The sequence below is a fragment of the Oncorhynchus gorbuscha genome, linkage group LG08 (assembly GCF_021184085.1).
Source record: "Oncorhynchus gorbuscha isolate QuinsamMale2020 ecotype Even-year linkage group LG08, OgorEven_v1.0, whole genome shotgun sequence".
NCBI classification, from domain to species: domain Eukaryota; kingdom Metazoa; phylum Chordata; class Actinopteri; order Salmoniformes; family Salmonidae; genus Oncorhynchus; species Oncorhynchus gorbuscha.
This window is the reverse complement of record NC_060180.1, coordinates 30716077-30743762: the sequence shown is the minus strand read 5'-3', so window position 1 is coordinate 30743762 and position 27686 is coordinate 30716077. Positions and strand designations below refer to the sequence as shown.

General features: G+C 42.4%; 1 protein-coding gene across 2 annotated transcripts in view; it reads right to left on the bottom strand.

Annotated features, from left to right (window-relative positions):
• Positions 1–27686, bottom strand: part of LOC124041487 (adenosine kinase-like) — a 50345-nt gene that overhangs the window by 6969 nt on the left and 15690 nt on the right. The window contains exons 1-6 of one of the 2 annotated variants that reach the window (XM_046359119.1): positions 19628–19783; positions 18060–18134; positions 8488–8541; positions 5249–5327; positions 4938–5110; positions 2789–2897 (exon numbers count right to left, since the gene is read on the bottom strand). In XM_046359119.1, coding sequence (XP_046215075.1) covers positions 2789–2897; positions 4938–5110; positions 5249–5327; positions 8488–8541; positions 18060–18134; positions 19628–19641 — 504 coding nt within the window. In that variant the 5' untranslated portion in view covers positions 19642–19783. Of the gene's footprint in view, positions 1–2788; positions 2898–4937; positions 5111–5248; positions 5328–8487; positions 8542–18059; positions 18135–19627; positions 19784–27686 lie in introns of those variants that run through there. The other variant, XM_046359118.1, reaches the window with a different exon arrangement.

Below are 27686 nucleotides of genomic sequence, written 5' to 3'. Positions count from 1 at the left end.
CTGCCTTGTATCCTTTTCCCTCTCGCTCTCATCCAACACCTCCCACACTGCCCCTACTCGGATGGTATCGCGCCGTCCCAACCTTCGCTCTCTCTCCCCCGCTACTCTCTCCTCTTCCATCCTATCATCTCTTCCCTCCGCTCAAACCTTCTCCCACCTATCTCCTGATTCTGCCTCCTCAACCCTCCTCTCCTCCCTCTCTGCATCCCTTGACTCTCTATGTCCCCTATCCTCCAGGCCGGCTCGGTCCTCCCCTCCCGCTCCGTGGCTCGATGACTCATTGCGAGCTCACAGAACAGGGCTCCGGGCAGCCGAGCGGAAATGGAGGAAAACTCGCCTCCCTGCGGACCTGGCATCCTTTCACTCCCTCCTCTCTACATTTTCCTCCTCTGTCTCTGCTGCTAAAGCCACTTTCTACCACGCTAAATTCCAAGCATCTGCCTCTAACCCTAGGAAGCTCTTTGCCACCTTCTCCTCCCTCCTGAATCCTCCCCCCCCCCTCCTCCCTCTCTGCAGATGACTTCGTCAACCATTTTGAAAAGAAGGTCGACGACATCCGATCCTCGTTTGCTAAGTCAAACGATACCGCTGGTTCTGCTCACACTGCCCTACCCTGTGCTCTGACCTCTTTCTCCCCTCTCTCTCCAGATGAAATCTCGCGTCTTGTGACGGCCGGCCGCCCAACAACCTGCCCGCTTGACCCTATCCCCTCCTCTCTTCTCCAGACCATTTCCGGAGACCTTCTCCCTTACCTCACCTCGCTCATCAACTCATCCCTGACCGTTGGCTACGTCCCTTCCGTCTTCAAGAGAGCGAGAGTTGCACCCCTTCTGAAAAAACCTACACTCGATCCCTCCGATGTCAACAATTACAGACCAGTATCCCTTCTTTCTTTTCTCTCCAAAACTCTTGAATGTGCCGTCCTTGGCCAGCTCTCCCGCTATCTCTCTCTGAATGACCTTCTTGATCCAAATCAGTCAGGTTTCAAGACTAGTCATTCAACTGAGACTGCTCTCCTCTGTATCACGGAGGCGCTCCGCACTGCTAAAGCTAACTCTCTCTCCTCTGCTCTCATCCTTCTAGATCTATCGGCTGCCTTCGATACTGTGAACCATCAGATCCTCCTCTCCACCCTCTCCGAGGTGGGCATCTCCGGCGCGGCCCACGCTTGGATTGCGTCCTACCTGACAGGTCGCTCCTACCAGGTGGCGTGGCGAGAATCTGTCTCCTCACCACGCGCTCTCACCACTGGTGTCCCCCAGGGCTCTGTTCTTGGCCCTCTCCTATTCTCGCTATACACCAAGTCACTTGGCTCTGTCATAACCTCACATGGTCTCTCTTATCATTGCTATGCAGACGACACACAATTAATCTTCTCCTTTCCCCCTTCTGATGACCAGGTGGCGAATCGCATCTCTGCATGTCTGGCAGACATATCAGTGTGGATGACGGATCACCACCTCAAGCTGAACCTCGGCAAGACGGAGCTGCTCTTCCTCCCGGGGAAGGACTGCCCGTTCCATGATCTCGCCATCACGGTCGACAACTCCATTGTGTCCTCCTCCCAGAGCGCCAAGAACCTTGGCGTGATCCTGGACAACACCCTGTCGTTCTCTACTAACATCAAGGCGGTGGCCCGTTCCTGTAGGTTCATGCTCTACAACATCCGCAGAGTACGACCCTGCCTCACACAGGAAACGGCGCAGGTCCTAATCCAGGCACTTGTCATCTCCCGTCTGGATTACTGCAACTCGCTGTTGGCTGGGCTCCCTGCCTGTGCCATTAAACCCCTTCAACTCATCCAGAACGCCGCAGCCCGTCTGGTGTTCAACCTTCCCAAGTTCTCTCACGTCACCCCGCTCCTCCGTTCTCTCCACTGGCTTCCAGTTGAAGCTCGCATCCGCTACAAGACCATGGTGCTTGCCTACGGAGCTGTGAGGGGAACGGCACCTCAGTACCTCCAGGCTCTGATCAGGCCCTACACCCAAACAAGGGCACTGCGTTCATCCACCTCTGGCCTGCTCGCCTCCCTACCACTGAGGAAGTACAGCTCCCGCTCAGCCCAGTCAAAACTGTTCGCTGCCCTGGCCCCCCAATGGTGGAACAAACTCCCTCACAACGCCAGGACAGCGGAGTCAATCACCACCTTCCGGAGACACCTGAAACCCCACCTCTTTAAGGAATACCTAGGATAGGTTAAGTAATCCCTCTCACCCCACCCCCCCTAAGTTTTAGATGCACTATTGTTAAGTGACTGTCCCACTGGATGTCATAAGGTGAATGCACCAATTTGTAAGTCGCTCTGGATAAGAGCGTCTGCTAAATGACTTAAATGTAATGTAAATGCTACACAGCCTGTTATAACCAATGCTACTAAGCCTGTTATAATCAATGCTACACAGTATGTTATAATCAATTATTCACAGCCTGTTAAAATCAATGCTACACAGCATGTTATAATCAATGCTCCACATTGTTATAACCAATGCTACACAGCCTGTTATAACCAATGCTACTAAGCCTGTTATAACCAATGCTACACAGTATGTTATAATCAATTATTCACAGCCTGTTATAATCAATGCTACACAGCCTGTTATAATCCATGCTACACAGTAAGTTATAACCAATGCTACACAGCCTGTTACAATCCATGCTACACAGTATGTTATTATTCCATGCTACTAAGCCTGTTATAATCAATTATTCACAGCCTGTTATAATCCATGCTACACAGTATGTTATAACCAATGCTACTCAGCCTGTGTGTGTGGTCTTTGTTACATACAGCGATATAGTAAACTTTGGCTTTTTCCACCAGTTTCCAGTTCTCCTTCAAGTCCAGATGTTTGTCCTTCTTATAACAGTTAGCTGCCGCTAGGTTAGCTACCAGGGACCTGAGAGAGGAAGGGGGGAAGGAAGAGAAGAACGAGTGGAGTTGATGAGAGGGACACAGTGGAGTTACAGTGGTAAGACAAAGTATGTGAACCCTTTGGAATTACCTGGATTTCTGCACAAATTGGTCATGAAATTTGATCTGATCTTCCATCCAAGTCACAACAATAGACAAACACAGTCTGCTTAAACTAATAACACACAAACAATTATACGTTTTCATGTCTTTATTGAATACATTCATAGTGTAGAGTGGAAAAAGTATGTGAACCCTTGGATTTAATAACTGGTTGACCCTCCTTTGAAAGCAATAACCTCAACCAAACATATTCTGTAGTTGCGGAACAGACTTGCACAACAGTCAGGATGTCACACCCTGACCATAGTTTGCTTTGTATGTTTCTATGTTTTGGTTGGTCAGGGTGTGATCTGAGTGGGCATTCTATGTCTTGTTAGTCTATTTCTATGTCTGGCCTGATATGGTTCTCAATCAGAGGCAGGTGTTAGTCATTGTCTCTGATTGGGAACCATATTTAGGTAGCCTGGGTTTCACTGTGTGTTTGTGGGTGATTGTTCCGGTCTCTGTGTTTTGCACGTTTGTTGTTTTGTTAGTTTATTCGTGTACAGTTTCTTTATTAAAGTACAATGAATAACAACCACGCTGCATTTTGGTCCGCCTCTACTTCACCTAAAGAAAACCGTTACACAGGAGGCATTTTGGACCATTCATCTTTACAAAACTGTTTCTGTTCATCAATATTCTTAGGATGTCTGGTGTGAACCGCTCTCGAGGTCATGCCACAGCATTTTAAATTGGGTTGAGTTCAGGACTCTGACTGGGCCACTCCAGAAAGCGTATTTTCTTCTGTTGAAGCCATTCTGTTGTTGATTTACTTCTGCGTTTTGGGTCGTTGTCCTGTTGCATCAACAAACTTCTGTTGCGCTTCAATTGCCGGACAGATGATAGCCTTACATTCTCCTGCAAAATGTCTTGATAAACCGTTGATGATAGCAAGCTGTCCAGGCCTCGAGGCAGCAAAGCAGCCCCAAACCATGATGCTTCCACCACCATACTTTACATTTGGGATGAGGTTTTGATGTTGGTGTGCTGTGCCTTTTCCTCCACAAATAGTGTTGTGTGTTCCTTCCTTCCAAACAACTCAACTTTAGTTTAATCTGTCCACAGAATATTTCGCCAGAAACGCTGTAGAACATCCAGGTGCTCTTTTGCGAACCTCAGACAGGAGTGGCTTCTTCCGTGGTGTCCTCCCATGAACACCATTTTTGTTTAGTCTTTAACATATTGTAAACTCGTCAACAGAGATGCTAGCATGTTCCAGAGATTTCTGTAAGTCTTAGCTGACACTTTAGGATTCTTCTTAACCTCATTGAGCATTCTGCGCTGTGCTCTTGCAGTCATCTTTGCAGGACGGCAACTCCTAGGTAGAGTTGCAACAGTACTGAAATTTCTCCATTTGGAGACAATTTGTCTTCCTGTGGACTGATGAACATCAAGGCTTTTAGAGATACTTTGGTAACCCTTTCCAGCTTTATGCAAGTCAACAATTCTTAATCTGAGGTCTTCTGGTATCTTTGTACGAGGCATGGTTCACATCAGGCATTGCTTCTTGTGAATAGCAAACTCAAATTTTGTGAGTGTTTTTTACGGGGCAGGGCAACTAACCAACATCTCCAATCTTGTCTCGTTGATTGGGACTCCAGGTTAGCCGACTCCAGACTCCAATTAGCTTTTGGAGAAGTCATTAGCCTAGGGGTTCACATACTTTTTCCAACCTACACTTTGAATGTTCAAATGATGAATTCAATATATACAATACAAATACAATGATCAGTGTGTTATTAGTGTAAGCACACTGTGTTTATTTATTGTTGGGACTAATGTTATGACCAATTTATGCAGAAATCCAGGTAATTCCAAAGGGTTCCCATACTTTCTTGCCACTGTAGGTAGATGGAGTGGAGCCTTGACCTGTTGTCCTTGGAGTGTGTGTATTATGAGAGTGAGAGAGTGACGTGTTTACCTGTGGTCTCCGGTGATGCATGCGGCGCAGGTCCCTGTAGGCTCCTCTGTCTGTTCATAGTAGTAGGCGTCCACGTGGGCCTCGTCTGCCTTCTGCTTCAGAATCTCCCCAAACTTATCCTCTCCGATACAGCCGAAGAACGTACACACCTTGTGGGGATCCTGGATCATCCACTGTGTGTGTGTTTAAGTAGGTTAGCGCGTGTGGTGTGTGTCAGTGTGTCTGAATGAGACATACCTGGGCGACCTTTACACATTTTGAAAAAGGTAGTGGGATAGTGTAATGACTAAGTGTGTGTGTACGTCTCATACCTGGGCGATTTTTATAGAGTTCTGTGTAGCTCCTCCGGCATGGTACTCTACTTTAAACTTTTTGACAATCTCTTCAAACCTACAACACACATGCACGTACAATGTTTAAGACAACAGGGAAGTTTGTTGTATGGTTTCAAGCTTTACCAGGATTAAGTACATATGGTATGAGAAACATAATAATTTTTCTTCTGAGACAGAGCTAAAGACCATTATGGCCCCAGTAGCTCCAAGTAACATGTTCTGTTCTCTATATATAGAAGCCTTATCACCTACTGATAACACACACAGACGGACAGAGAGAGTGTGAGAGATGGAGAGGGGATGGTAGAGGGGGAGAGAGGGAGGTGTTTGCGTGGGTACATATGCGGGTCCACGTGTGTATTAATGGGGGGATGCATGTAAAACGGACTAAAATAGGGCTGGCCCAGCAGAACAGAGCTAAGGAGGTGAGGATGAGATTTTGCGAGACTGTTTGCGCCATTGGCTGAAAGAGACGCACAGGAGTGAATCAGAGGCCTTCCCCCTCCAGCACAGCTATTTCCCAACCTTAGTGGTTTGTTTACTGCCCAGTCTGTCTGCTGACTCAACTAGAGCAGGGTGGTTGTGTGCTAACAGAACAGCTGATGTCAGTATTGGTCACAACTCAAACATCTGGACAGGAATGGACTAAGGCTGGGGGGGGAAGGGGGCCAACACACCTAGGACACAGCTCAAACACCTAAACCTGGGGTCCGTTCAGAATGACAAAAAGTTACAAAACGTTCAGATAGAAATGTATTGTGTAGAACATACATGATTGTCTGAAGAGTAGAATAAATCGACTAATTTATATCTGCAACGTCATGAATGTTACACTTCTTAGTCTCAATAAGCCTCCTGCAGTGAGACGTTTCTCCTCGACCAATAAGAATGCCTGGATTAGAGTGGAGGGAAACTCCCAAGGCTACAACAAAACTCTGCACAGCTGAGACTGTTGCTCCCTCTGTCTGGACATGCTCCAGATATACTAATTATGTACAGATTTTCTGGGGCAGAATGAATCAAATGTCTCAGAGTAAGGGCTTTCCCACATAGTTTTGAGTTATAGTTTGAATCAGAGTCCGATTTTTTGTTACATTGTATTCCTTTTTTTTGGTCCGGTTGGTTTCACATTGCCAAATGTCAAACTAAAAAAAAGTCCTAAACAAAAACCACGTGTCCATGCAAGTCATTTGTTTATTGGAAAAATGCTCACGTTAAATCCATCTGTGAGCATCACTTGCGTGTCCCAATCTTCATAGTACTTTCGCTTTGGTCTTCCAACAACATGTGGGAGGAAACTGAGCAATAGCCATTCCAACCCTAACCCTTATAGCCCACATCGCCCCTAATCGGATGAGCTTCTACTCAGAATGTTTCAGACATGTCAAGTTATGATGCATGCATTTTGCAACCAATCATAAGTTCTCACCTGCAGTGAACCACAGTGCATTATTTAGTGTGCTCTCGAGTACAATAGTGTTCACACCAGTCTAAACAAACCGAATTAGGGGGGAAACGCACTAGAGTTGTAAAAGAAACGCTCCAAAACAATTTGACGTGAAAAGCCCCCTAAGAGTGCTGATCTAGGATCAGGTTCCCCTTGTCCATGTAATCATATTAATTGTGATCTAATTGGCAAAACTGATCCCAAATCAGCACTCCTTCTCTGAGACGCTTAGTAGGTCCTTATCAATAATTTGCTTGCTGGAGGGCAAGGAGACTCCCAGCTCCACTAAAACTATTGACAACTGTGTGTCGTTTTCAAGGGATTGTTAAATAAATGTTAAATATTTAGTTGGAATATCATCACCTATTGAAGAGCATAGCCAGAACTACACGTTTCCAATTACTTGGATGCAAAACAATTGCTCACATTTAGCTCTATCATCAGAGTTATACAGCAAGTAACTGCATGCTTTTCATGATCTGTAAACATCAATTGATCGTGTAAATTCAGACACGCGAGGGAAGCCTCACGATGTCAGTCACCATTAATTTGATGTTTGAGTGATATAAAATAAAATTTAACTATACCTGACAAGTATGAGTGGTTTAGCTTAATTTCCCATCCTTTGTGGACTCTGCCTGTCAAGCAGCAGAAGGGCACATTTGCCGATGTACTGTTGGCTGATAATGTTTACTTTGCAATGTACCGGTATAAACTTTGTACATTTGGCTACACATAGTGGTAAGTAGAACTAATGACTGCTTTGCACACTCTTGACATTCTCTCAACCAGCTTCATGAGGTCCTTAGGTAGTCACCTGGAATGCATTTCAATTAACATGTGTGCCTACATAAAAGTTAATTTGTGGAATTTCTTTCCTTCTTAATGTTTGTTTAACACTTTTTTGGTTACTACATGATTCCATATGTGTGATTTCATAGTTTTGATGTCTTCACTATTATTCTACAATGTAGAAAATAGTAAAAAATTAAAGAATAACCCTGCAACCAGTAGGTGTTCTAAAACTTTTGACCGGTAGGGTAGTTAACAAGCTAACTTTCAGGAAATAAACTAGATGGCTATATCCAAATATTGATTGATTTGCTTGCCATCTATAGTGGTGATGACAGTAGTCCGACTGACAACCAGGACGAGAACTTGCTGATGTCAAGCTCTTTCCAAAAGCCTAATATCTGACGAAGCAAGCTAAATGCTTATCTAGCTAGCTACATGCCAAATTAATCTCCCAATGCCAAAATAAGTGCTCAATGTTTTATGGTACAACATTCATATGATATACAGATCTGATCCGAAGGCAATGTTGGTTTTACCCTACTGAACCACGGAGAAAACTTCCACGGTCCTTTCCTTCACCGCAGCTGTCTTCTTATCTCTATGTGATTAAATGTAGACTTTCTTCCTCAAACTGCTTTAGTCCGGCCAGGTGGGGGAGGTTAGGCCTCTTGCCCTTCTATTGGCTAGTTCTGAACCTCCTGCCCCATCATTGGCTAGACTCGTGCTGGTGAATTCTAGAACGTGCCTGTTCTGTCCAGCCCACTCCAGCAAAGAGAACAGCTCAGTGTGTGAACTTACGGACCCTATATGTATGCCTGAACAGCGACCACAGACATTCAGGAGTTTAAAATGGAAAAACACTTCTTCATGCAAAAAAGAAATAAGGCAAATGTGAGGCAACTAAGACTTTAGATGAATCTCGGACGATGTTGAATGATTGATTGAATTAATGTGAGTGGTAGGAGGTACTCACAATGCTTTATGCTTGTCCTCGGCCAGGATCTGGTCGTTGGGCTTCAGACCGTACCTGAGAGAGAGAATGAGAGAGAAGGGGCAGGAAGGGGGAGAGGGAACGAAAGAAAGAGATGAGTATCTTTCAGTCATTGAGGATGAAAAAAACAGGAGAGCTTCAGGGAACAAAGTCTGAGTGTGCCCTTTAAATGTCATTTTCTACGACACACAGAAATCCCCTCTGATTATATACATACGCACACAACAAGGTGATTAAAACCCACTCCACTTTGATCAGGATCTAGTTGATTACTTTACACCACAGCTCTCTCTGTATTTATCAGCTTTGTGTGTGTGTGTGTGTGTGTGTGTGTGTGTGTGTGTGTGTGTGTGTGTGTGTGTGTGTGTGTGTGTGTGTGTGTGTGTGTGTGTGTGTGTGTGTGTGTGTGTGTTGAATGTGAGTCCAGACTAAAATGATTGTTCCATAAAACCAAAGAATGTTCCGAGGTTTGGTCACATTCTAGTTCTAATCCATTGTTTACGTAAGTGGTCTGAGACAGACTGGTCTCGGGGGCTGTAATCTAGCAGAGCCCTTTGATCCGCTCCCACTACATACAACTACTAAACACTCATTAAACCTATATAAACTTTATCCAAACCCCATCTAACCCTTAACATGCTCTCACTACATACAGCTACTACCCCAACATAGGAGCTACACCAGCGCATCGAGGAGCGTCTCACGCTCGGAAAGAGTTACAGGTCTAGTGTAGCAGGCCAATAACCCCAATGATTCAGTCCAGATACATTTCCTCCACTCTGAACTCATCATCTCTCCCCTTTTCTCTTCATTTGGTGACATACAACTTCATAGCACTGTGACATGATGGTACAGGCCAGAGTGACACACACACGCAATCTGGTCCCTTACTATGGCCGTCTCCGTGCCAGCCTGCTAGCTATATCTCATACATACACTACCGGTAAAACGTTTTAGAACACCTACTCATTCAAGGGTTTTTCTTAATGTTTTACTATTTTCTACACTGTAGAATAATAGTGAAGACAACAAAACTATGAAATAACTCATGTTCCATATTGTCTTAAAGTAATGATGGACTGTCGTTTCTCTTTGCTTATTTGAGCTTATTTTGCCATAATATGAACTTGGTCTTTTGCCAAATAGGGCTATCTTCTGTATACACCCCCCTCATGAAGCTGGTTGAGAGAATGCCAAGCATGTGCAAAGCTGTCATCAAAGTCAAAGGATGGCTACTTTGAAGAATCTAAAATATTACATGATTCCATTAGTGTTATTTCATAGTTTTGATGTCTTCCCTATTATTTTACAATGTAGAAAATAGTACAAAATAAAGACAAACCCTTGAATGAGTAGGTGTTCTAAATTCTTGACCGGTAGTGTACATGTGATATCTCTGAGCCCATGCCAGCCAAGACGCCACTGATAGAACAGGGGTGGGGGAGGAGAGGGGGCTGAAGAGAGGGCGAGGAGTGGGGGAGAAATGAGGCCAGTGAAATAGTTTGGCCCTGGCCTTTTGGAATGATCCGACGGTCAGCCCTACGTGTCAGTACAGGACACTTCCACGCACACTGTGGAGCACTGGGGCATGGTCTCAGTCAGGGTAGACTGGGTAAGTGGTAGCTAGCAACTGAGGCGGAGCATGTAGCTTTTGTGAGCCAAAAGGGTTCTTGTTCCAAACTTCCAGTTCAAGTCAGTTTCTGTTTATTCGGTTTTACAATATAGCATTTCCAAAACTGCCCCCCCCAAAAAGGTTTGTGTAACATGTAGGCTTACTGTTTAACATTTTGTTAAACTAAGAAAATATATTTCAGAGAAGGGGCCACCTACTGCAGTTTGTGGCCTTGAGGATGGATCATCTGTTACCCTAACCTGCTCAGTGGCTGACAGTTGCCGCTTCCAGCCACTCAGGTGCGTATGGGTGTGGTGTCTGTCCAAAAGGTTGGGAATTAATATAAAAGACAGCAACAACATGCGGGAGGAAACGCAATAACCGCCGATTGCTGTGAATAGGGGAGACCGGGGCTGGTTGTCACAGTACTTAGCCTATTCCTCCCAATCTAGAGTGCGTTGTAGCCAAATAATTGTAAGATAGAAATGTGTGACTTCTTTGGAAGAGGTTATCTACCTAGTCAATTCATGTTAGCATCTCAAAACATTGAGATGAGGTAAATTCCTGTTTTTATAGGTGGCGGAAGAAAATAGGCGTGTCTTGGTATTTTCATTGTTTGAATTATGAGAGGCTATCCATGAACAATTATGTTTGTTGAAAAAAGCAAAGGGAGAGCTGTATTTCAAACCTATTTTCAAATTGCTAGGTCAAGCCATGTAGAATTATAGCATCATAGTTAGCCTATTTGCTTAATTTGGGATGGTTATATAAAAAGTTGTACTGACAAAGTATAAGCTGTTGAATAATAAATATTGTTTAAATCAATTGCCTGGTTATTACTGGACTACATTCATTTCAAGTAGACAGTGTGATAGGTAGGCTTAAACGAATAATCCACTCAAACTATCTTGCAGTATGTTTAGCATGTCAGCAGTCAAGTTTTAAAGATATAGAATTTTCAAGAAGCAAAGTTTCACTTGCCACATCATAGTGAAAATTGTATCGCCATGATGCAAAACGCAGTGAAAATTAAAATCCTATATCTTGAAAACTTGACTTGCTGACATTCTAAACATTTTGGGACTTTATCAACAATGGGCTAATGAAAAAATACCAAAAGATAGTAGAAACGGCCAAGATGGTCAATCTGACCATTTTCAATTTAGTAATTTCAATAAAAACCTTTAACCTACCTGTCCCCGACTTTCCCTAAATAGGTGTATTTTACACTATAGGAGTACTTTGAGATAAATATCATAAAATACAATAACTTTAAGCATTTCATTCTCAAAAGAGCCATGACACGACTGTATGACTGTATGAATAGCAGGGCCTAGACGAGTACCAATAGCAGCCAATGACACGTCTTTTGGATGTCAACATTCTAACAGTCTAATAAATATATTAAATATATGCGATTGGAAAAATAATCATTTGGATGGGTTTCTAAAGGTCTTAGGTAACATTACAATCCGGAAACATTTATATTCAAAATAACATAACTTTTCCTTATGTTACTGTAGGCTGGCTATATGTAAAAAATATATATATATAAAAAAATTAACAGAATTTCAAGTGTCAAATACATTTTATTTGTAGAGTGCCTTTGTTACAACTATGAATCAAAAATATACGTTGGAACACAGTAAAAGCTCATTTTTATAACGACAAAACAAATAAAAATATCCAAACCAAGACGCACGGTCAGCAAGATATTGGACACATTTTTTGCTTCGCTCGTGCTTACAGTATGGTGTGTGTCTTCACCCAACAGTTGGATCTCGTTTAGGGATAACAATCCCTTGTCCTAACAATCGACACAAATCTTTGTCACTTTCACTTGCAACACTTCCCACAAACAAGTCACTTTCAGCTGAAACGGGTGTCGCGGGTTCTGTTCCCGAGTGCATCTGCCCACCTGGCAGTTTCTCTTCCCCGGGAGCTGAATGCAATTTTGCTTGCGCAATGGCCCGCGTGGAATCTTTGCTGCTGCCTTGGCCCTCATATCTCTCACGTAGCCATGTGCCAGATAAAGTCTCTCCTGCTCATGGTTTTGTTAAATTACTGCTTGAAAACCATGTGTGCGTTGTTAGCAGCCAAGTCAAGCAGGTTGTAGAACACAGCAACAAGCCAGCGGCGAGTTCCACCTTTCACCGAGTACAGCAGTGCCATCTAATTCAAAACATCCACACCGACCTATGGAATAGAATAAAAAAGGTGAGGATAATTTTCTTATAGGAAAAACAACAAGTGTGATACAGAAGAGCATAATGCATTGCATATGTTTACCTATATATGGCGATGTGTATTACGTCATAGTGACATACCTTTGTTCGTTGCAGTGTGCAATAGTCTCCGGTTTTCTCGTTGTGTCCCGATCAATGGCAACTGTCGACTGTCGGATGCATGGTGCTCAAGAGTGTTGGCTTGCAATTCCGAAGCACTGTTTGAATATTTATTTATTTAACCTTTATTTAACTAGGTTGTGGGAAACTGCTACTGTGCAGTTGCCTTATTTTTGCACTAAGGGAGGGAGCTCCCATCTCCATTGTTTATGGTGCCGACCAGGCTTGTTTGCCAATGACAGTGAAGAAATTGTCCATGGTGACATTTTGCCCCTTGCCAATATAAGGTTCCACAAGCATCACCACCACATTATCCAACACTCGCTCACCTGCTGCCCGATATGAGTCTTTCCCAGATATGGAAAGCTGTTCAGCACTAATCAGAAGGATAATCAGAGATGTCGTAATCCATTTCTTCCCCGCTATCCAAGTCGTTCTCATTCAAATCTTGTAGTAACGCTAATGCAGCATGTTCATCCATTCGTCTTGCTCTTCTCATTGTAAATTACGCACGCGCTCACTGTGTAACCTACTCCAAATAGACCTAGAGTAAACTAATAAGACTGCTTGGATTTGGTGGACTGATAAAGGGTAAACTGTTTTGAGAGTATAATTAGACAATATTAATACAATGTGGCCCACGCTGTTCTTCATTCACAATTAGTGATTACATTATTGTATTTATCTGTGCATGGCTGAGCCATGCAAATCTATGGCTGCGCCATGCCCTACCACAGTCAACACATACTTTACAGTAAATATATAATGGAATATAACAGAAAAATTAAATCCCAAATAGCTGTTGCTGATTGTCACCTGTACTCACATGGGCATGGAGCCATGGTTATTATTGGAAAAAGTTATGAAACAGAGAGACCATCAGCAAAATTTGTAGAGCTGTTTGGCAAAAATAGGTTAATTAGAAACCTTGGAATCTTCTCTTTCCGATAGGGTATAGCAATCAAAACGTCTGTCCTGCATCGACTTCTGTAGGAGGATATGAAAGAAGTGCTATTTGGTAAACTCTGTTCCCTTCTTAGTCAATGCATGCTGCGCTGATCATCAGTCTCTTCATTCTCAATTTGGTAATATTGTCACCATGGTTGGAAATTAACACCAGCCAAATGAGGGTGTAGATTTTGTATGAATGTATATTCCGCCAACCACGTTGGCAGGTGGTCACACAGAGCGTTTGGGAACAATAATTTTAAAAAATAATCCAAAGCCCAAGTTTAGAAAGAAGCAGGTCGAAATGACGAAATGTTGACGTGTTTCTTGGTCAGTTAAATAATTTTGTTCACGTGCTAGGTTGTTTTTCGATGTTAGTTTGAGTTTGTTGCAACAGTCTGCTGCTAGGAAGACATTGCAGTCTGAGATTTAAAACAAAATCAGACCAGGGAGTGCCCAAATTACCATGTTAACATAACAGCCCTTCCCTTAAAAGGCCAAATGAAATTGTCTCACCTAATGGTTTTTTTTTACCCCTTTTTCCTCTCCAATTTATCCCAGTTATCCAATTGGTAGTTACAGTCTTGTCTCATCGCTGCAACTCCCGTACAGACTCAGGAGAGGCAAAGGTCGAGAGCAGTGCGTCCTCCGAAACACAACCCAACCAAGCCACAGTTGCTTCTTGACACAATGCTTGCTTAACCCGGAAGCCAGCCGCACCAATGTGTCGTAGGAAACACTGTGCACCCGGCGACCGTGTCAGCGTGCACTGCACCCAGCCCGCCACAGGAGTAGAGATGGGACATCCCTGCCGGCCAAACCCTCCCCTAACCAGGACGACGCTGGGGAAATTGTGCGCCCCCCATTGGTCTCCCGATCGCGGCCGGCTGCTACAGAGCCTGGACTCTAACCCAGAATCTCTAGTGGCACAACTAGCACTGCGATACAGTGCCTTAGACCACTGCCCCACTCGGGAGGCCGTATGATTGTGCATGATTGTGCATTTTTTATTTATTTGACTAGGCGATTCTTATTTACAATGATGGCCGAGTATAAGACTGTATCATCTGCATATAAATGGATGAGAGAGCTTCCTACTGCCTGAGCATGTTGTTGATGTAAATTAAGAAGAGCGTGGGGCCTAGGATCGAGCCTTGGGGTACTCCCTCGGTGACAGGTAGTGGGTGAGACAGCAGATTTTCTGACTTGATATACTGCACTCTGAGGTAGTTAATAAACCAGGCCAAAGACCCCTCAGAGACACCAATACTCCTTAGCTAGCCCACAAGAATGGAATGGTCAACCGTATCAAAAGCTTTGGCCAAGTCAATAAAAATAGCAGCACAATATTGTTTAGAATCGAGGGCAATGGTGACATCATTGAGGACCTTTTAAGGTTGCAGTGACACATCCACAACCCGAGCGGAAACCAGATTGCATACCCAAGAGAATACTAGACATCAAGAAAGTCAGTCAGTTGATTATTGACAAGTTTTTCCAACACTTTTGATAAACAGGGCATAACAGAAATAGGCCTATAACAGTTAGGATCAGCTTGATCTCCCCATTTAAATAAAAGGAACCAATGGGAACCTCCCCAAAGGAGAGAAAGGTTAAAAAGGTTGGAGATAGGCTTTGCGATGATATGGGGCAGAAACGTTTAAGAAGAAAGGGTCTAATCCATCTGAGATCAAAGTCAGGTTTAAGGAGCTCCTTTAGCATGGAATACTTCCAAAAACGTTTATTCTTGAACAGCTTACCACGGCTAAGTGTTGTATCCAGGCACTCTGCGTTGCGTTGTGCTTAAGAACAGCCCTTAGCCTTGGTATATTGACCATTTATCGCACCCCCTCGGGCCTTATTGCTTAAATACGCTGTATCACTCAGCATTTTGTTGCAGGGCAGGTACTTTCTTGATTATTGATGTTCAGTTGTAGAACTGTTTATTTGTTTTTATTATTGGATCTAAATGATTTATTTTGACATACAATGGTTAAAAGCTGCAATAAACAACTTTTTGGTTGATCCGACCAAATTTACATTGAAAAGTGTGTTATACAGTGCTTTTGAGAAGGTACTCACACCCCTTGACTTTTTTCCACATTTTGTTGTGTTACAGCCTGAACTTAAATTGATTAAGTGGAGTGATGTTTCTCTACAACTTAATTGTTTTTCTACAACTTAATATAAAATGAAAAGCTGAAATATCTTGAGTCAATAAGTATTCAACCCCTTTGTTATGCAAGCCTAAATATGTTCAGGAGTCACATAAGTTGCATGGACTCACTGTGTGCAATAAGTGTTTAACATTATTTTTTTTATGACTGCCTCATCACTGTAACCCACACATACAGATCAATTTAAGGTCCTTCAGTTGAGCAGTGAATTTCAAACACAGATTCAACCACAAAGAACAGGGAGGTTTTCCAATTCCACACAAATAAGGGAACCTATTGGTAGATGGTAAAAATAGAAAAAGCAGACATTGAATATCCCTTTGAGCATGGTGAAGTTATTAATTACACTTTGGATGGTGTGTCATTACACCCTGTCACTACAAAGATACAGGTGTCCTTCCTAACTCAGTTGCCAGAGAGGAAGGAAACTGCCATGAGGCCAATGGTGACTTTAAACAGTTACAGAGTTTAATGGCTGTGATAGGAGAACACTGAGGATGAATCAACAACATTGTAGTTACTCCACAATAACCTAATTGACAGGGTGAAAAGAAGGAGGCCTGCACAGAATAACAATACTACAAAACATTCATCCTGGTGCAAAAAGTCACTAAAGTAATACTGCAAAAAAATGTGGCTTCCCCCCCACTTTTTGTCCTATAGACAAGGAGTTGTATTGCATTTTCCCCAAACACATTACTGAGTACCACTCTCCATATTTTCAAAGATAGTGGTGGCTGCATCATGTTATAGGTATGCTTGTAATCGTTAAGGGCTGCGGAGATTTTGTAGAATAAAAAAAGAAACTAAATAGAGCTAGGCACAGGAAAGATCCTAGAGGAAAACCTGGTCCAGTCTGCTTTCTACTAGACACTGGGAGATGAATTCACCATTCAGCAGGACAATAACCTAAAAAACAAGACCAAATCTACACTGGAGTTGCTTACCAAGAAGACAGTGTTCCAGAGTGGCCGAGTTTGTTTTTTAAATAGTATTTTTATTTTATTTAACTAGTCAGTTAAGAACGTATTTTTAATTTACAATGACGGCCAACCCCGGCCAAACCTGGACGACGCTGGGCCAATTGTACGCCGCCCCATGGGACTCCCAATCACAGCCGGATGTGATACTGACTGGATTCGAAACCAGGGACTGAAGTGACACCTCTTGGACTGAGAGAGTGCCTTAGACCGCTGCACCACTCGGGAGCTTTAACTTAAGTCTGCTTGAAAATCTATGGAAAGACTTGAAAACAGTTCTCTATCAATGATCAACAATCAATTTCAACCAAGCTCAGCGTTCAACACTATAGTGCCCTCAAAGCTCATCAATAAGTTAAGGACCCTGGGACTAAACACCTCCCTCTGCAACTGGATCCTGGACTTCCTGACGGGCCGCCCACAGGTGGAAACAACACATCCGCCACACTGTTCCTCAACACAGGGGCCCATCAGGGATGCGTGTGCAGTCCCTTCCTGTACTCCATGTTCACTTATGACTGCATGGCCAGGCACGACACCAACACCATCATTAAAATTTGCAGATGACACAACGATAGGCCCGATCACCGAAAACGACGAGAAAGCCTATAGGGAGGAGGTCAGAGACCTGGCCGTGTGGTGCCAGGACAACAACCTCTCCCTCAACGTGATCAAGAAAAAGCAGATGATTGTGGACTACAGGAAAAATGGGGCCGAGCATTGACGGGCTGCAGTGGAGCCGGTTGAGAGCTTCAAGTTCCTTGGTGTCCACATCACCAAAAAACTAACATGGTCCAAGCACACCAAGACAGTTGTGAAGATGGCACAACAAAACCTATTCTTCCTCAGGAGACTGAGAAGATTTGGCATGGTCCTCAGATCCTCAAAAGGTTCTACAGCTGCACAATCAAGAGCATTCTGACTGGTTACATCACTGCCTGGTACGGCAACTGCTCGGCCTCCGACTGCAAGGCACTACAGAGGGTAGGGCGAACGACCCAGTATATCACTGGGGCCAAGCTTCCTGCCATCCAGGACCTCTATACCACGCAGTGTTAGAGGAAGGCCCTAAAAATTGTCAAAGACTCCAGCCACCCAAGTAAGACTTATCTCTGCTACCGCAAGGCAAGCGGTACTGGAACGCCACGTCTAGGTCCAAGAGGCTTCTAAACTGCTTCTACCCCCAAGCCATAAGACTCCTGAACATCTAGTCAAATGGCTACCCAAACGATTTGCAATGCCCCCTCCCCCCCTCTTTACACCACTGCAGGTCTCTTTTGTCATCTATGTGTAGTCACTGTAATAACTCTACCTACATGTACATACTATCTCAACTAACTGTGCGCTTGTGTAATGCACATCAGAGTCCAGATGGTGTTCACACCTGTTCAAACGAACCAAACATAAGGGGTAAAAGCACCAGAATAAAAAAAAAAAAAATCCTAACGAACTAGGTGTGAAAGCCACCTACGCCCCTTCCCCAGTGACTCACTTCTCCAGGAAGTCCTTGTCCACGACGGCTGAGATGTCTAGCAGGGGGTTCCCCATCCCGAACAGAGAATTAGGGCTGTAAAACACACACAATTATTGTCAGTCACAACATTAGTTTTGTATTGTTACAAACCATAAGATAATGTCATATGCATATGGTGGAATAACATAGTCTATGCGTTCCATTGACCGTCCATAAGTGTACCATTCACGCAACGGCAGAATTATAGGTAGGCCTAAACCGTCTCACGTCAATGGGTGAGAATATGGACTGTGAACACAGATGGTGTTAACACAGATGTGATAGAAGCCCTATATTCATTCATGCATCACATGACATATTTCACAAAAAAGCACAAGCAGGAGGATAGCAGTGTGTCTTCCAGGGCTGAGTTGAACACAAAGCTTTATTTTGTAACAGTTGTAGAGTCTTGTGACGAGCGTTATCCCAAACATGTTTCTAAACAAACATCTCTCCTTACCCACCTCTCCTCCCCCTCCGAGACCCAATGGTAAAACAGAAGACTAAACAAACAAACCTGACTGCCTGCGTTTGTGTGTGGGAGAGTGTCAGGGAGTTTCAGCTACGGGTCAAAAGACTGACACCACTGAGGGACACAGTGCCAGAGTGATAAGCATATTAAATCAGGCTTCAGTTCACACACACACCTTTGGTATAATATTCAACCTTAAGAAAAAGAAAAGGGGACAGGCTGTGCAGGGTCAGGGTGAACCTTGTTGAACTCTCTCTCGCTACTGTACATCTGGGGTGTATTCATTAGTGCACACTGCACACCGTAGCAAAACGAAAATAAGTGTTTCTTGATGGACAAGTTCAGGTTATTCCCTCCCCGTTTCAGCCGTTTCTTTCTGCACAGCCTTGTAGAAGTGTGAAAATGTATCAGGTAACAATAACTTAAATTCCTGCGCCTAAGCCTGCTTGCTACCTTATCCTCCAACGGAGTCATTTCTTTATAAGTGCCTAAATGTCCTTTCATCTACTGTACTTAATTGTTTTGCATACATGTTTATAAATGATATAATGTATAATGTATAATAACTGATACTAATATATACACTATAGAGGATTAAATGTATTATGACGTCAAAGGAAATATGTACCATGTTTGATTATGATTGTTTTTTAGTGTCTCAAAACTCGAGTGGTCCACAATGTAGTTTAAAAAAAACTCTGTATTTTGTATTCTCAAATTGTATCAGTGTGCAGTGACACTTTAATAAAATGTAACTTACTATATATAGTCTTCATTAATACACTATGTTAATAGGCCTCTAGGGAGTTGACCCGTTCTTAATAAATTAATCAGTGTTTCATTGACACCCCACCCTTAATACACACAGGTTCCTACTGAACAAGCTCTCCATCTGCTCGCTTAAGATTACAGAGTGGTGAGCCAATTTCCCTACCAGCAGACCAGCTACACCATAATTTCAGCATCCTACCATCCACTGTATAGATAGACCCAACACCTCAGCATTGAACCATGTACTTTACAGACTATATAACACAATGCACATCAGGTCCTCTCCCTAGTCTAGTGTCCTTACCGTGCTGCTGGCATGGTGTGCGTCTTTTTGTCTCAGTAACAGTTTCACTCTGTGTAACAGACCTGTTGGCCGCCTCAGACAAACCAGCCAAAAAGGACTCTCCGTCCCAAACCTCGGGTTTAAAATCTCCCTTGATGAATCGCTTGAATCGATTTTTTTTTCTGAAAGCCTGAACCCTCCTTTCGACCTGGTCTGATAGGCTACGCGAGAAGAGGGAGTGACAAAGTACTGCTGTCTGGATCTGTGATTGGCGAGCTTCACTATTTTGTCTCCCGGGCGTTCATTATTAGAGCGTAATGTGTGTGACAAAATGTGCAGAGATCATATTCAGACACTTTCGCGATAGAAACACACCACATATCAGAATAGCTAACTAAATTAGAGGGAAATGTACAAGTCTTTAGAAAATAGCGCATAATAATGATGCAATGATTAAATTGTGAACACGCGGGTGGCATGCTTACATTTACTAAATAACGTTCAAGTCGTTATTAGAGCAACTCAGAAAACACATTCTGTAAATTATAATTAGCTGACGTTAGCGAGCCTAGACGACGAGCTAGCGGAGTGGGTAGTTCCCCGTGACACGAGTGACATTGAAATTATGCCGAGGAAAGCGCTACTCTGCCTCAGACTAAACATTAGTTTCGTCGGTGCTTCAAGGACTTTGAGTCACAGACAGACCGAGACTTGGGTGAGAAGTGCATTGAGCCCCTACCCCTGACCCCTAACCTACTATGAACGCAGAGAACTTCACACGCTAACTACACCGGCCACGCGCGTGCGCATGTTGATTTTGTCCATCCACACCAACTACATTAATTTGGGGACAGGTAGAAACATTCATGGACATTTAGCAGTAGTGTAAAGTACTTTAGTCGTTATTTTGGAGGGGTTTCATATTTGTTTTTACTATTATACATACCTTAAGAAAATATAATACTTTTTACTCCATACATTTTCCCATTCCATCTTGTGAATTGAAATAATGAGAAATGAAATTGATTTTGGTTGCATACACCACTGGTTATTTTACTAAGATTTCTGAAGTCAAGAAGCTACTACTACTACTAGCTAGCTACATTGACTAGCTAGGTTCACAATGTAAACAAATGCAACTTGTGCAATTAGAGGATAATTTAGTACAATCACTCACAACAATTTAATGAGTACTTGCAGAAAACTGGACCAAATATACTGTACTTACAGATTAATTTAGTACAGTACAGTAGAGTAGGGGAAAATATAATAAAGATGCTCTTCCCCCCTGCTCCTCTCCCAAAACAACGCACTCTGTGTAGCAGGTAGAACTTCAAGCAACAGCTTACATGCTGACCAAACCGCCATCACGTGCAAGTTGATTTTGTTCACCCACACCAGAAGCGACCAGGACACGCAGGTTGAAATATCAAAACAAACTCAACCAATTATATTAATTTGGGGACAGGTCAAAAAGCAGTAAACATTTATGGCAATTTAGATAGCTAGCTTGCTGTTGCTAGCTAATTTGTCCTGGTATATAAACATTGGGTTATTTTACCTGAAATGCACAAGGTCCTCTACCCTGACAATACACAGATTAAAAAGGTAAACCAAATTAGTTTCTCCTCATCTCTCCTCCTTCCTTCAGGCTTCTTTTTCTTCTTTGGACTTTATATGGCGGTTTGCAACCAACTTTACAGCATTACTACAACCAACCGGTGTAGTCTTAAATTCATCTTTCAATCACCCATGTGGGTATATGCTCCTAAAAACCAATGAGGAGATGGCACGTGGGTATATGCTCCTAAAAACCAATGAGGAGATGGGAGAGGCCGGACGAGCATCACAAATAGAACCAATTTCTATTGAGACGCTCACTAGCAGTGTGGGTGCAATGATTGAATAACATGTGCACATTTATTTTGCAACGCGAGCGGTGTGGTCAGCATGTTATAGTGGAGCGGAAGTGTAAAGGGTTTATCAGAGTCCAAAACATGTATGTACAGCAGTGTTCTAGACTATTGGTCAGTTGGCTTTCATACTTTTCGATTCTCAGCACAAGTCATTTCTCCAACTGTCAACACATTCAAATGAACAGAAGATGCATTGGTTGGGAATTGTGGGGATGTGTGTGTTCAGGCCGTGTGTCCCCCGCCGATGGAGTGTAGCTATGTCAAAATGGGACGCAGGACTATTACATTCAGTGTCTGTGGACATTGATTTACTCTTAAGTCTGCACCAACGGTAAGCACACAGAGCAGGCTTTATACATTGGAACACACTGCGACCTCACCTATATATAATGTCAGTGGTGTAGTGGAGGGTAGGCCTATATGCAGGTACAGTGCATTCGGAAAGTATTCAGACCCCTTGACTTTTTACACATTTTGTTACGTTACAGTGTTATTCTAAAATAGATTCAATAATTTTTTCCATCAATTTACACAGAATACCCCAAGACAAAGCGAAAACAGAAATACCTTATATATTTACATAAGTATTCAGACCCTTTGCTATGAGACTCCAAATTGAGCTCAGGTGCATCCTGTTTCCATTGATCATCCTTGAGAGGTTTCTACAACTTGATTGGAGTCCACATGTGGTAAATTCAATTGATTGGAGATGACTTAGAAGGCACACACCTGTCTATATAAGGTCCCACAGTTGACAGTGCATGTCAGAGCAAAAACCAAGCTATGAGGTCGGAGGAATTGTCTGTAGAGCTAAGAGACATGATTGTGTCGAGGCACAGATCTGGGGAAGGGTATCAACAAATGTCTGCAGCATTGAAGGTCCCCAAGAACACAGTGGCCTCCATCAATCTTAAATGGAAGAAGTTTGGAACCACCAAGACTCTTCCTAGAGCTGGCCACCCAGCCAAACTGAGTAATCGGGGGTGAAAGGCTTTGGTCAGGGAGGTGACCAGAGAGCTCCTGAGCTCCTCTGTGGAGATGGGAGAACCTTCCAGAAGGACAACCATCTCTGCAGCACTCCACCAATCAGGGCTTTATGGTAGAGTGGCCAGACTGGCGCCGCCACTCAGTAAAAAGTCACAACAGCCCGCTTGGAGTTTGCCAAAAGGCACCTAAAGGACTCTCAGACCATGAGAAACAAGATTCTGTGGGCTGACGAAACCGAGATTGAACTATTTGGCCAGAATGCCAAGCGCCATGTCTGGAGGAAACCTGGCACTATCCCTACGGTGAAGAATGGTGGTGGCAGCATCATGCCGTGGGGATGTTTTTCAGTGGCAGGGACAGAGACTAGTCAGGATGGAGGGAAAATGAATGAAGCAAAGTACAGAGAGAGATCCTGTCACACCTTGGTCAATATGTTTTTGTGTTTTCGTTATATATTTTGGTCAGGCCAGGGTGTGACATGGGTTTATGTGTTGGGTTCGTATTGGGGTTTTATTAGCATTGGGATTGTGTATGATTAGGGGTGTGTCTAGTTAGGCTTGGCTGCCTGAGACGGTTCTCAATTGGAGTCAGGTGATTCTCGTTGTCTCCGATTGGGAACCGTATTTTGGTAGCCTGAGTTCACTTTGTAATTCGTGGGTGATTGTTCCTGTCTCTGTGTTGTAGTCACCAGATAGGCTGTAATTAGTTTCACGTTCCGTTCTGTTGTTTTTGTATTTAGTATTCAGTTATTTCATGTACCGCGATTTATTTCATTAAAGTCATGAGTAACCTACACGCTGCATTTCGGTCCGACTCCATTCAACAGACGAACGCCGTTACAGATCCTTGATGAAAACCTGCTCCAGAGCATTCAGGAACTCAGACTGGGGCGAAGGTTCACCTTCTAACAGGACAACAACACTAAGCACACAGCCAAGACAATGCAGGAGTGGCTTCGGGACAAGTCTCAATGTCCTTGAGTCGGACTTAAACCCAATCGAACATCTCTTGAGAGATCTGAAAATAGCTGTGCAGAGACTCTCCCCATCCAACATGACAGAGCTTGATATGATCTGTAGAGAAGAATGGGAGAAATTCCACAAATGCAGGTGTGCCAAAGCTTGTAGTGTCATACCCAAGAAGACTTGAGGCTGTAATCACTGCCAAAGATGCTTCAACAAAGTACTGAGCAAAGGGTCTGAAAATGTATGTAAATGTAATTGATTTATTTTTAATAAATCTGCAAAAATGTCTAAACCTGTTTTTGCTTTGTAATAATGGGGGTATTGTGTGTATATTGATAAGGGGGAAAAATGAATCAATTTTAAAATAAGGCTGTAACATAACACAAATGTGGAAAAAGTCAAGGGGTCTGAATACTTTCCAAATGCACTGTATACCCACAAATTTCTCAGTGGGCATTGTGTATAGGCCTACTCACTAATCCCCACGATTCGTGTCAAAGTAGTGTAGTGGCTATATGCTGTATCAATTAATAAGGTTGATGGAATAGATCAAAATGTTTAGCTTAAAATGTTTAACTTTTATTTCTTGACATTTTAGGCACTACAATGTGCACACACAGTGGTAGGCTTATGCAGGAATGTTCTAAAATGCTATTTACGGGAAAACGCCTCAAATGCGCACAGCACATACAAGCGGTTTCACGGACAGAAATGGAAATATCTGTTTGAAACTTAGAGAGAGAGGAGATCTGAAGATGGAGTAACTATCATAGGTTGCTAATATGACTAGGATAAAGCCTTTGGCTGCTAGATAATTAAACAAAGTTGAAAGAAAACCAATAGAACAGGAGAACGCATATGAGGAAGTCTTTGAAACTTCCTTTTATAAAAGGCGGGATTTTGGCAATAGGCTACTTCGAAGCAAGGCAAGACATGCCTCGTTATATGAAGTAAAAGACCTGGAAAAATATAGCAGTGATAATGATAGGCCTAACAGTCTTCTGGTAGATGGAAAGGCTTTCCCAAAAATGACATGTTAACTAGCTACAAAAGTACCCCATGCCTACCTGGCAGAATGATATGATTATTTGCATCAATCCAGTGCATTTTTTTTGCTAACTCTATCTCATGTGCTACAGAAAAACTGCTAACTAAACAACAGTACTAGGTGCCTGCGAACTTAAATGACCCCTTACGTAAAATAACTACAGTACTCCTATTAGGATATTATAGGATTTCTATAGTACCCTATAGTGGGGGCACTATAGTTTCCCATAAGTTCTCACCCTCTATAATATTCATAAAGGATTTCATATAGGATTTCCTGTCCGATGTTCTCTGTTATACTTGTATAGTACTATCATTAATCAAAATATAGTATCTATAGTATTCCTATAGTGAGTTTTGATAGTATTCTAGTTTAGTATTTCTTCCAGCTGCTTATGAACGCTTGCATGCATATCATTAATGTGCTTTTTTCAGCGAAGAACATTGTTGTTCATTGTCTTATTTGAAGTTCAGCTTGTTTGCCTTTTTCTGCTTATTATACAGAGCATCTACGTTTAAAATCACTGTTAATTAAATAAAATCGCAGAAAACTGCCCATGTCTCAATATGTCTCAACTCCAACTGAATGGATTGAAGAGCTACTCCACACTTTGACTTATGTAGAATTTAAGTAACGCAAATCATTTTTAAAAATGTACTCAAATAAAGAGTGTGGCTAATGGTAGGTAGCTGGTGGTGTATACATATTCAATTTAGATTACTTCAATACAGCATGTGTAACTATTCAAGTAGGCGACATCACAGTCAACATGTCAGGATATTCATAAATTTAAATTTACCCAAACATATTTTTTTTTAAATATTAATAGCACCAAAATACAAAATCATTCTCATGTTTAACATGTAGTTGACATCTATTTAACAATCTCAGATAGCTAGACCCTATGCTATTTACACAACTCAAATATTACCATGGTATTGCATTACTTATACCATGGTATCGATCTGAATAATGGAAATGTACCATGGTTTTAGCTTTGAGGTATGATGGTACTGCCATGCACCTAAATAATACCATGGCATAAATGATGCAATACCATGGTATTGTTTCGGTGCATGGCAGTACTATTATTCTTCAAAGATGTGGATCATGGAAATACCATGGTTTTAACCTGCACCATACATTCTACTATGGTACCTCAGAATTATGATAAAGTGTAGCAAAAAAACATGGTACCATCTTTATTAATTGTGCGTTACCATGGTACAATGGCAGTATAAAGCATTAAATAAACAAGTCCACCAAGGTCAAAGTAGGTTGGATGGTATTATAATGATACATTTATATTTTTGGTAGGCCGTCATTGTAAGTAAGAATTTGTTCTCAACTAACGTACTATTAGGCATAAAGTCAGAGGCATTAGGCTACTATTGTTGGTCCTATTTTGTAACATCAAAGACAACATTTTTTGCACATGTTTTGGTTCCCTGTATGCCAACAAGAAATGTGGGAGAATGTGAGATATGGTAGCCTAGTATTTTGCATTCTGTAATCATGTATAGTCAAGGCAAATATTTGTATAACTAACCCAAGATGGACCAGAGCCGGTCGTTTCCAATGGGAGCAAATAAATCATAGTGGGCAGAGCCAAGCACGAGCTAGTGAGATCCTAGTCGCATGTTTTAGCATATTTCCTTTAGGGAACACCTACTCTGAAGAGCACGTGTGCAATAACTCAATTCACTCTTGCACTCCTTCTAAACACCATTTTTAAAGATGTTGGCAAAGGGTAAAGTCTACAAAAACACAGACCACTCAGTTACAGATTATAGTTTTGGAAAAAGAAAACTGTATGGAGATCAAATGTTTCATCGATGAGAATATTTGCAGAATGTTGGCTAAAATCCATCTCGCTCCATCTTCTCCCACTGCTGGCCACAGGGCTTCCGCTCATCACCATATTTGGTAGTGAGTGTAAACGCCAACCGGATTCATACATCCGGTGAAATATCGGTCTCATTGTTCCATCTGTGGTCAAGGGGTGTGCTTGTTTCTGCACTCAGAGGGAGCCGCATGCTCTAGTGGTTGGATCACGTGCTCTCGCTCTACAGTGGCTTTCGCGCTAGCGAGTCAGTTGAATGAGAGCCAACTGAAAACTGGAGAGAAGCACCAGATAAACAAATAATTTTAATCCGTATCTTCACAGTGAGCAAAGACTCTATAAAGCATATGATATGAAACACCAAGTTAAGCAGAGTTGAATGATACTGTTATATTTTGATGACATTTTCATAGTTGAATTAAATTTATAAAACTCTGTTAGCATAGAAGCTAACATCGCCTAATGTTAGTTCCAGTCAAGTTAGCCTGTCATGGCAACAGAGCGGACTCCAATGAATGTTCACACAGAGCGTAGGGATATGTTGAGAATAACATGATGAAAATGTATTGATGAGATATGCCTTTTACCAATTGTTTTTAGTAGCCATTTTGGCTATTTAGAATTGTATAAGAGTAGCCTAGTCAGGCACATGTAGCACTTCATCTTGAATCACTACGGTGGATAAGTAAGGGATAAAATTACCTTGGAGCAGAGTCCCTTTGCAGAGTTCATTTTCCATGGTCATGTACAGAACGGAGGCGTTTATCCCACTTATGTCACAGTTGCCAAAGAAAACAATATGAAAGCACACATTCACTGGTAGAAATAATTATTTTCGTTGATATTTATTTTTGTAAGTTAATTCATACTTTTTCGTCTTTTGGTTGCTAGAGACGCAACCCAATAGTTTGTTTGATTAGTTCGATATTTACAGACACGACCCAGTTGTTCGTTCTTCAAGTTCCGTTGCCATCTTATCCCTTACTTGCTGCTAGCTAGCCAACTTGTTACGACTACACAGGCACTACCTCTGCAGCAAGAATAACAGCAAAGTTTATTCCGTTGCGTTTAAGCCGGTTATACCACAGTTGCCAAAGAAAACAATACTAAGCACATTGTTGTTATTGATATTTATATAAACGAAATCATACATTCTCATATTTTGGTTGCTAGAAACGCGACCCAGTCTGTTCGATTAGTTCAATATTTATGGAGCTGACCCATTGTTCGTTTTTATGCTCCGTTGCCATGCTCGGTAGCAACATTCCTATCCATTGTTTCCTAGCTAGCTAGCCAGCTATCTAGCTATGGCTAACACAGT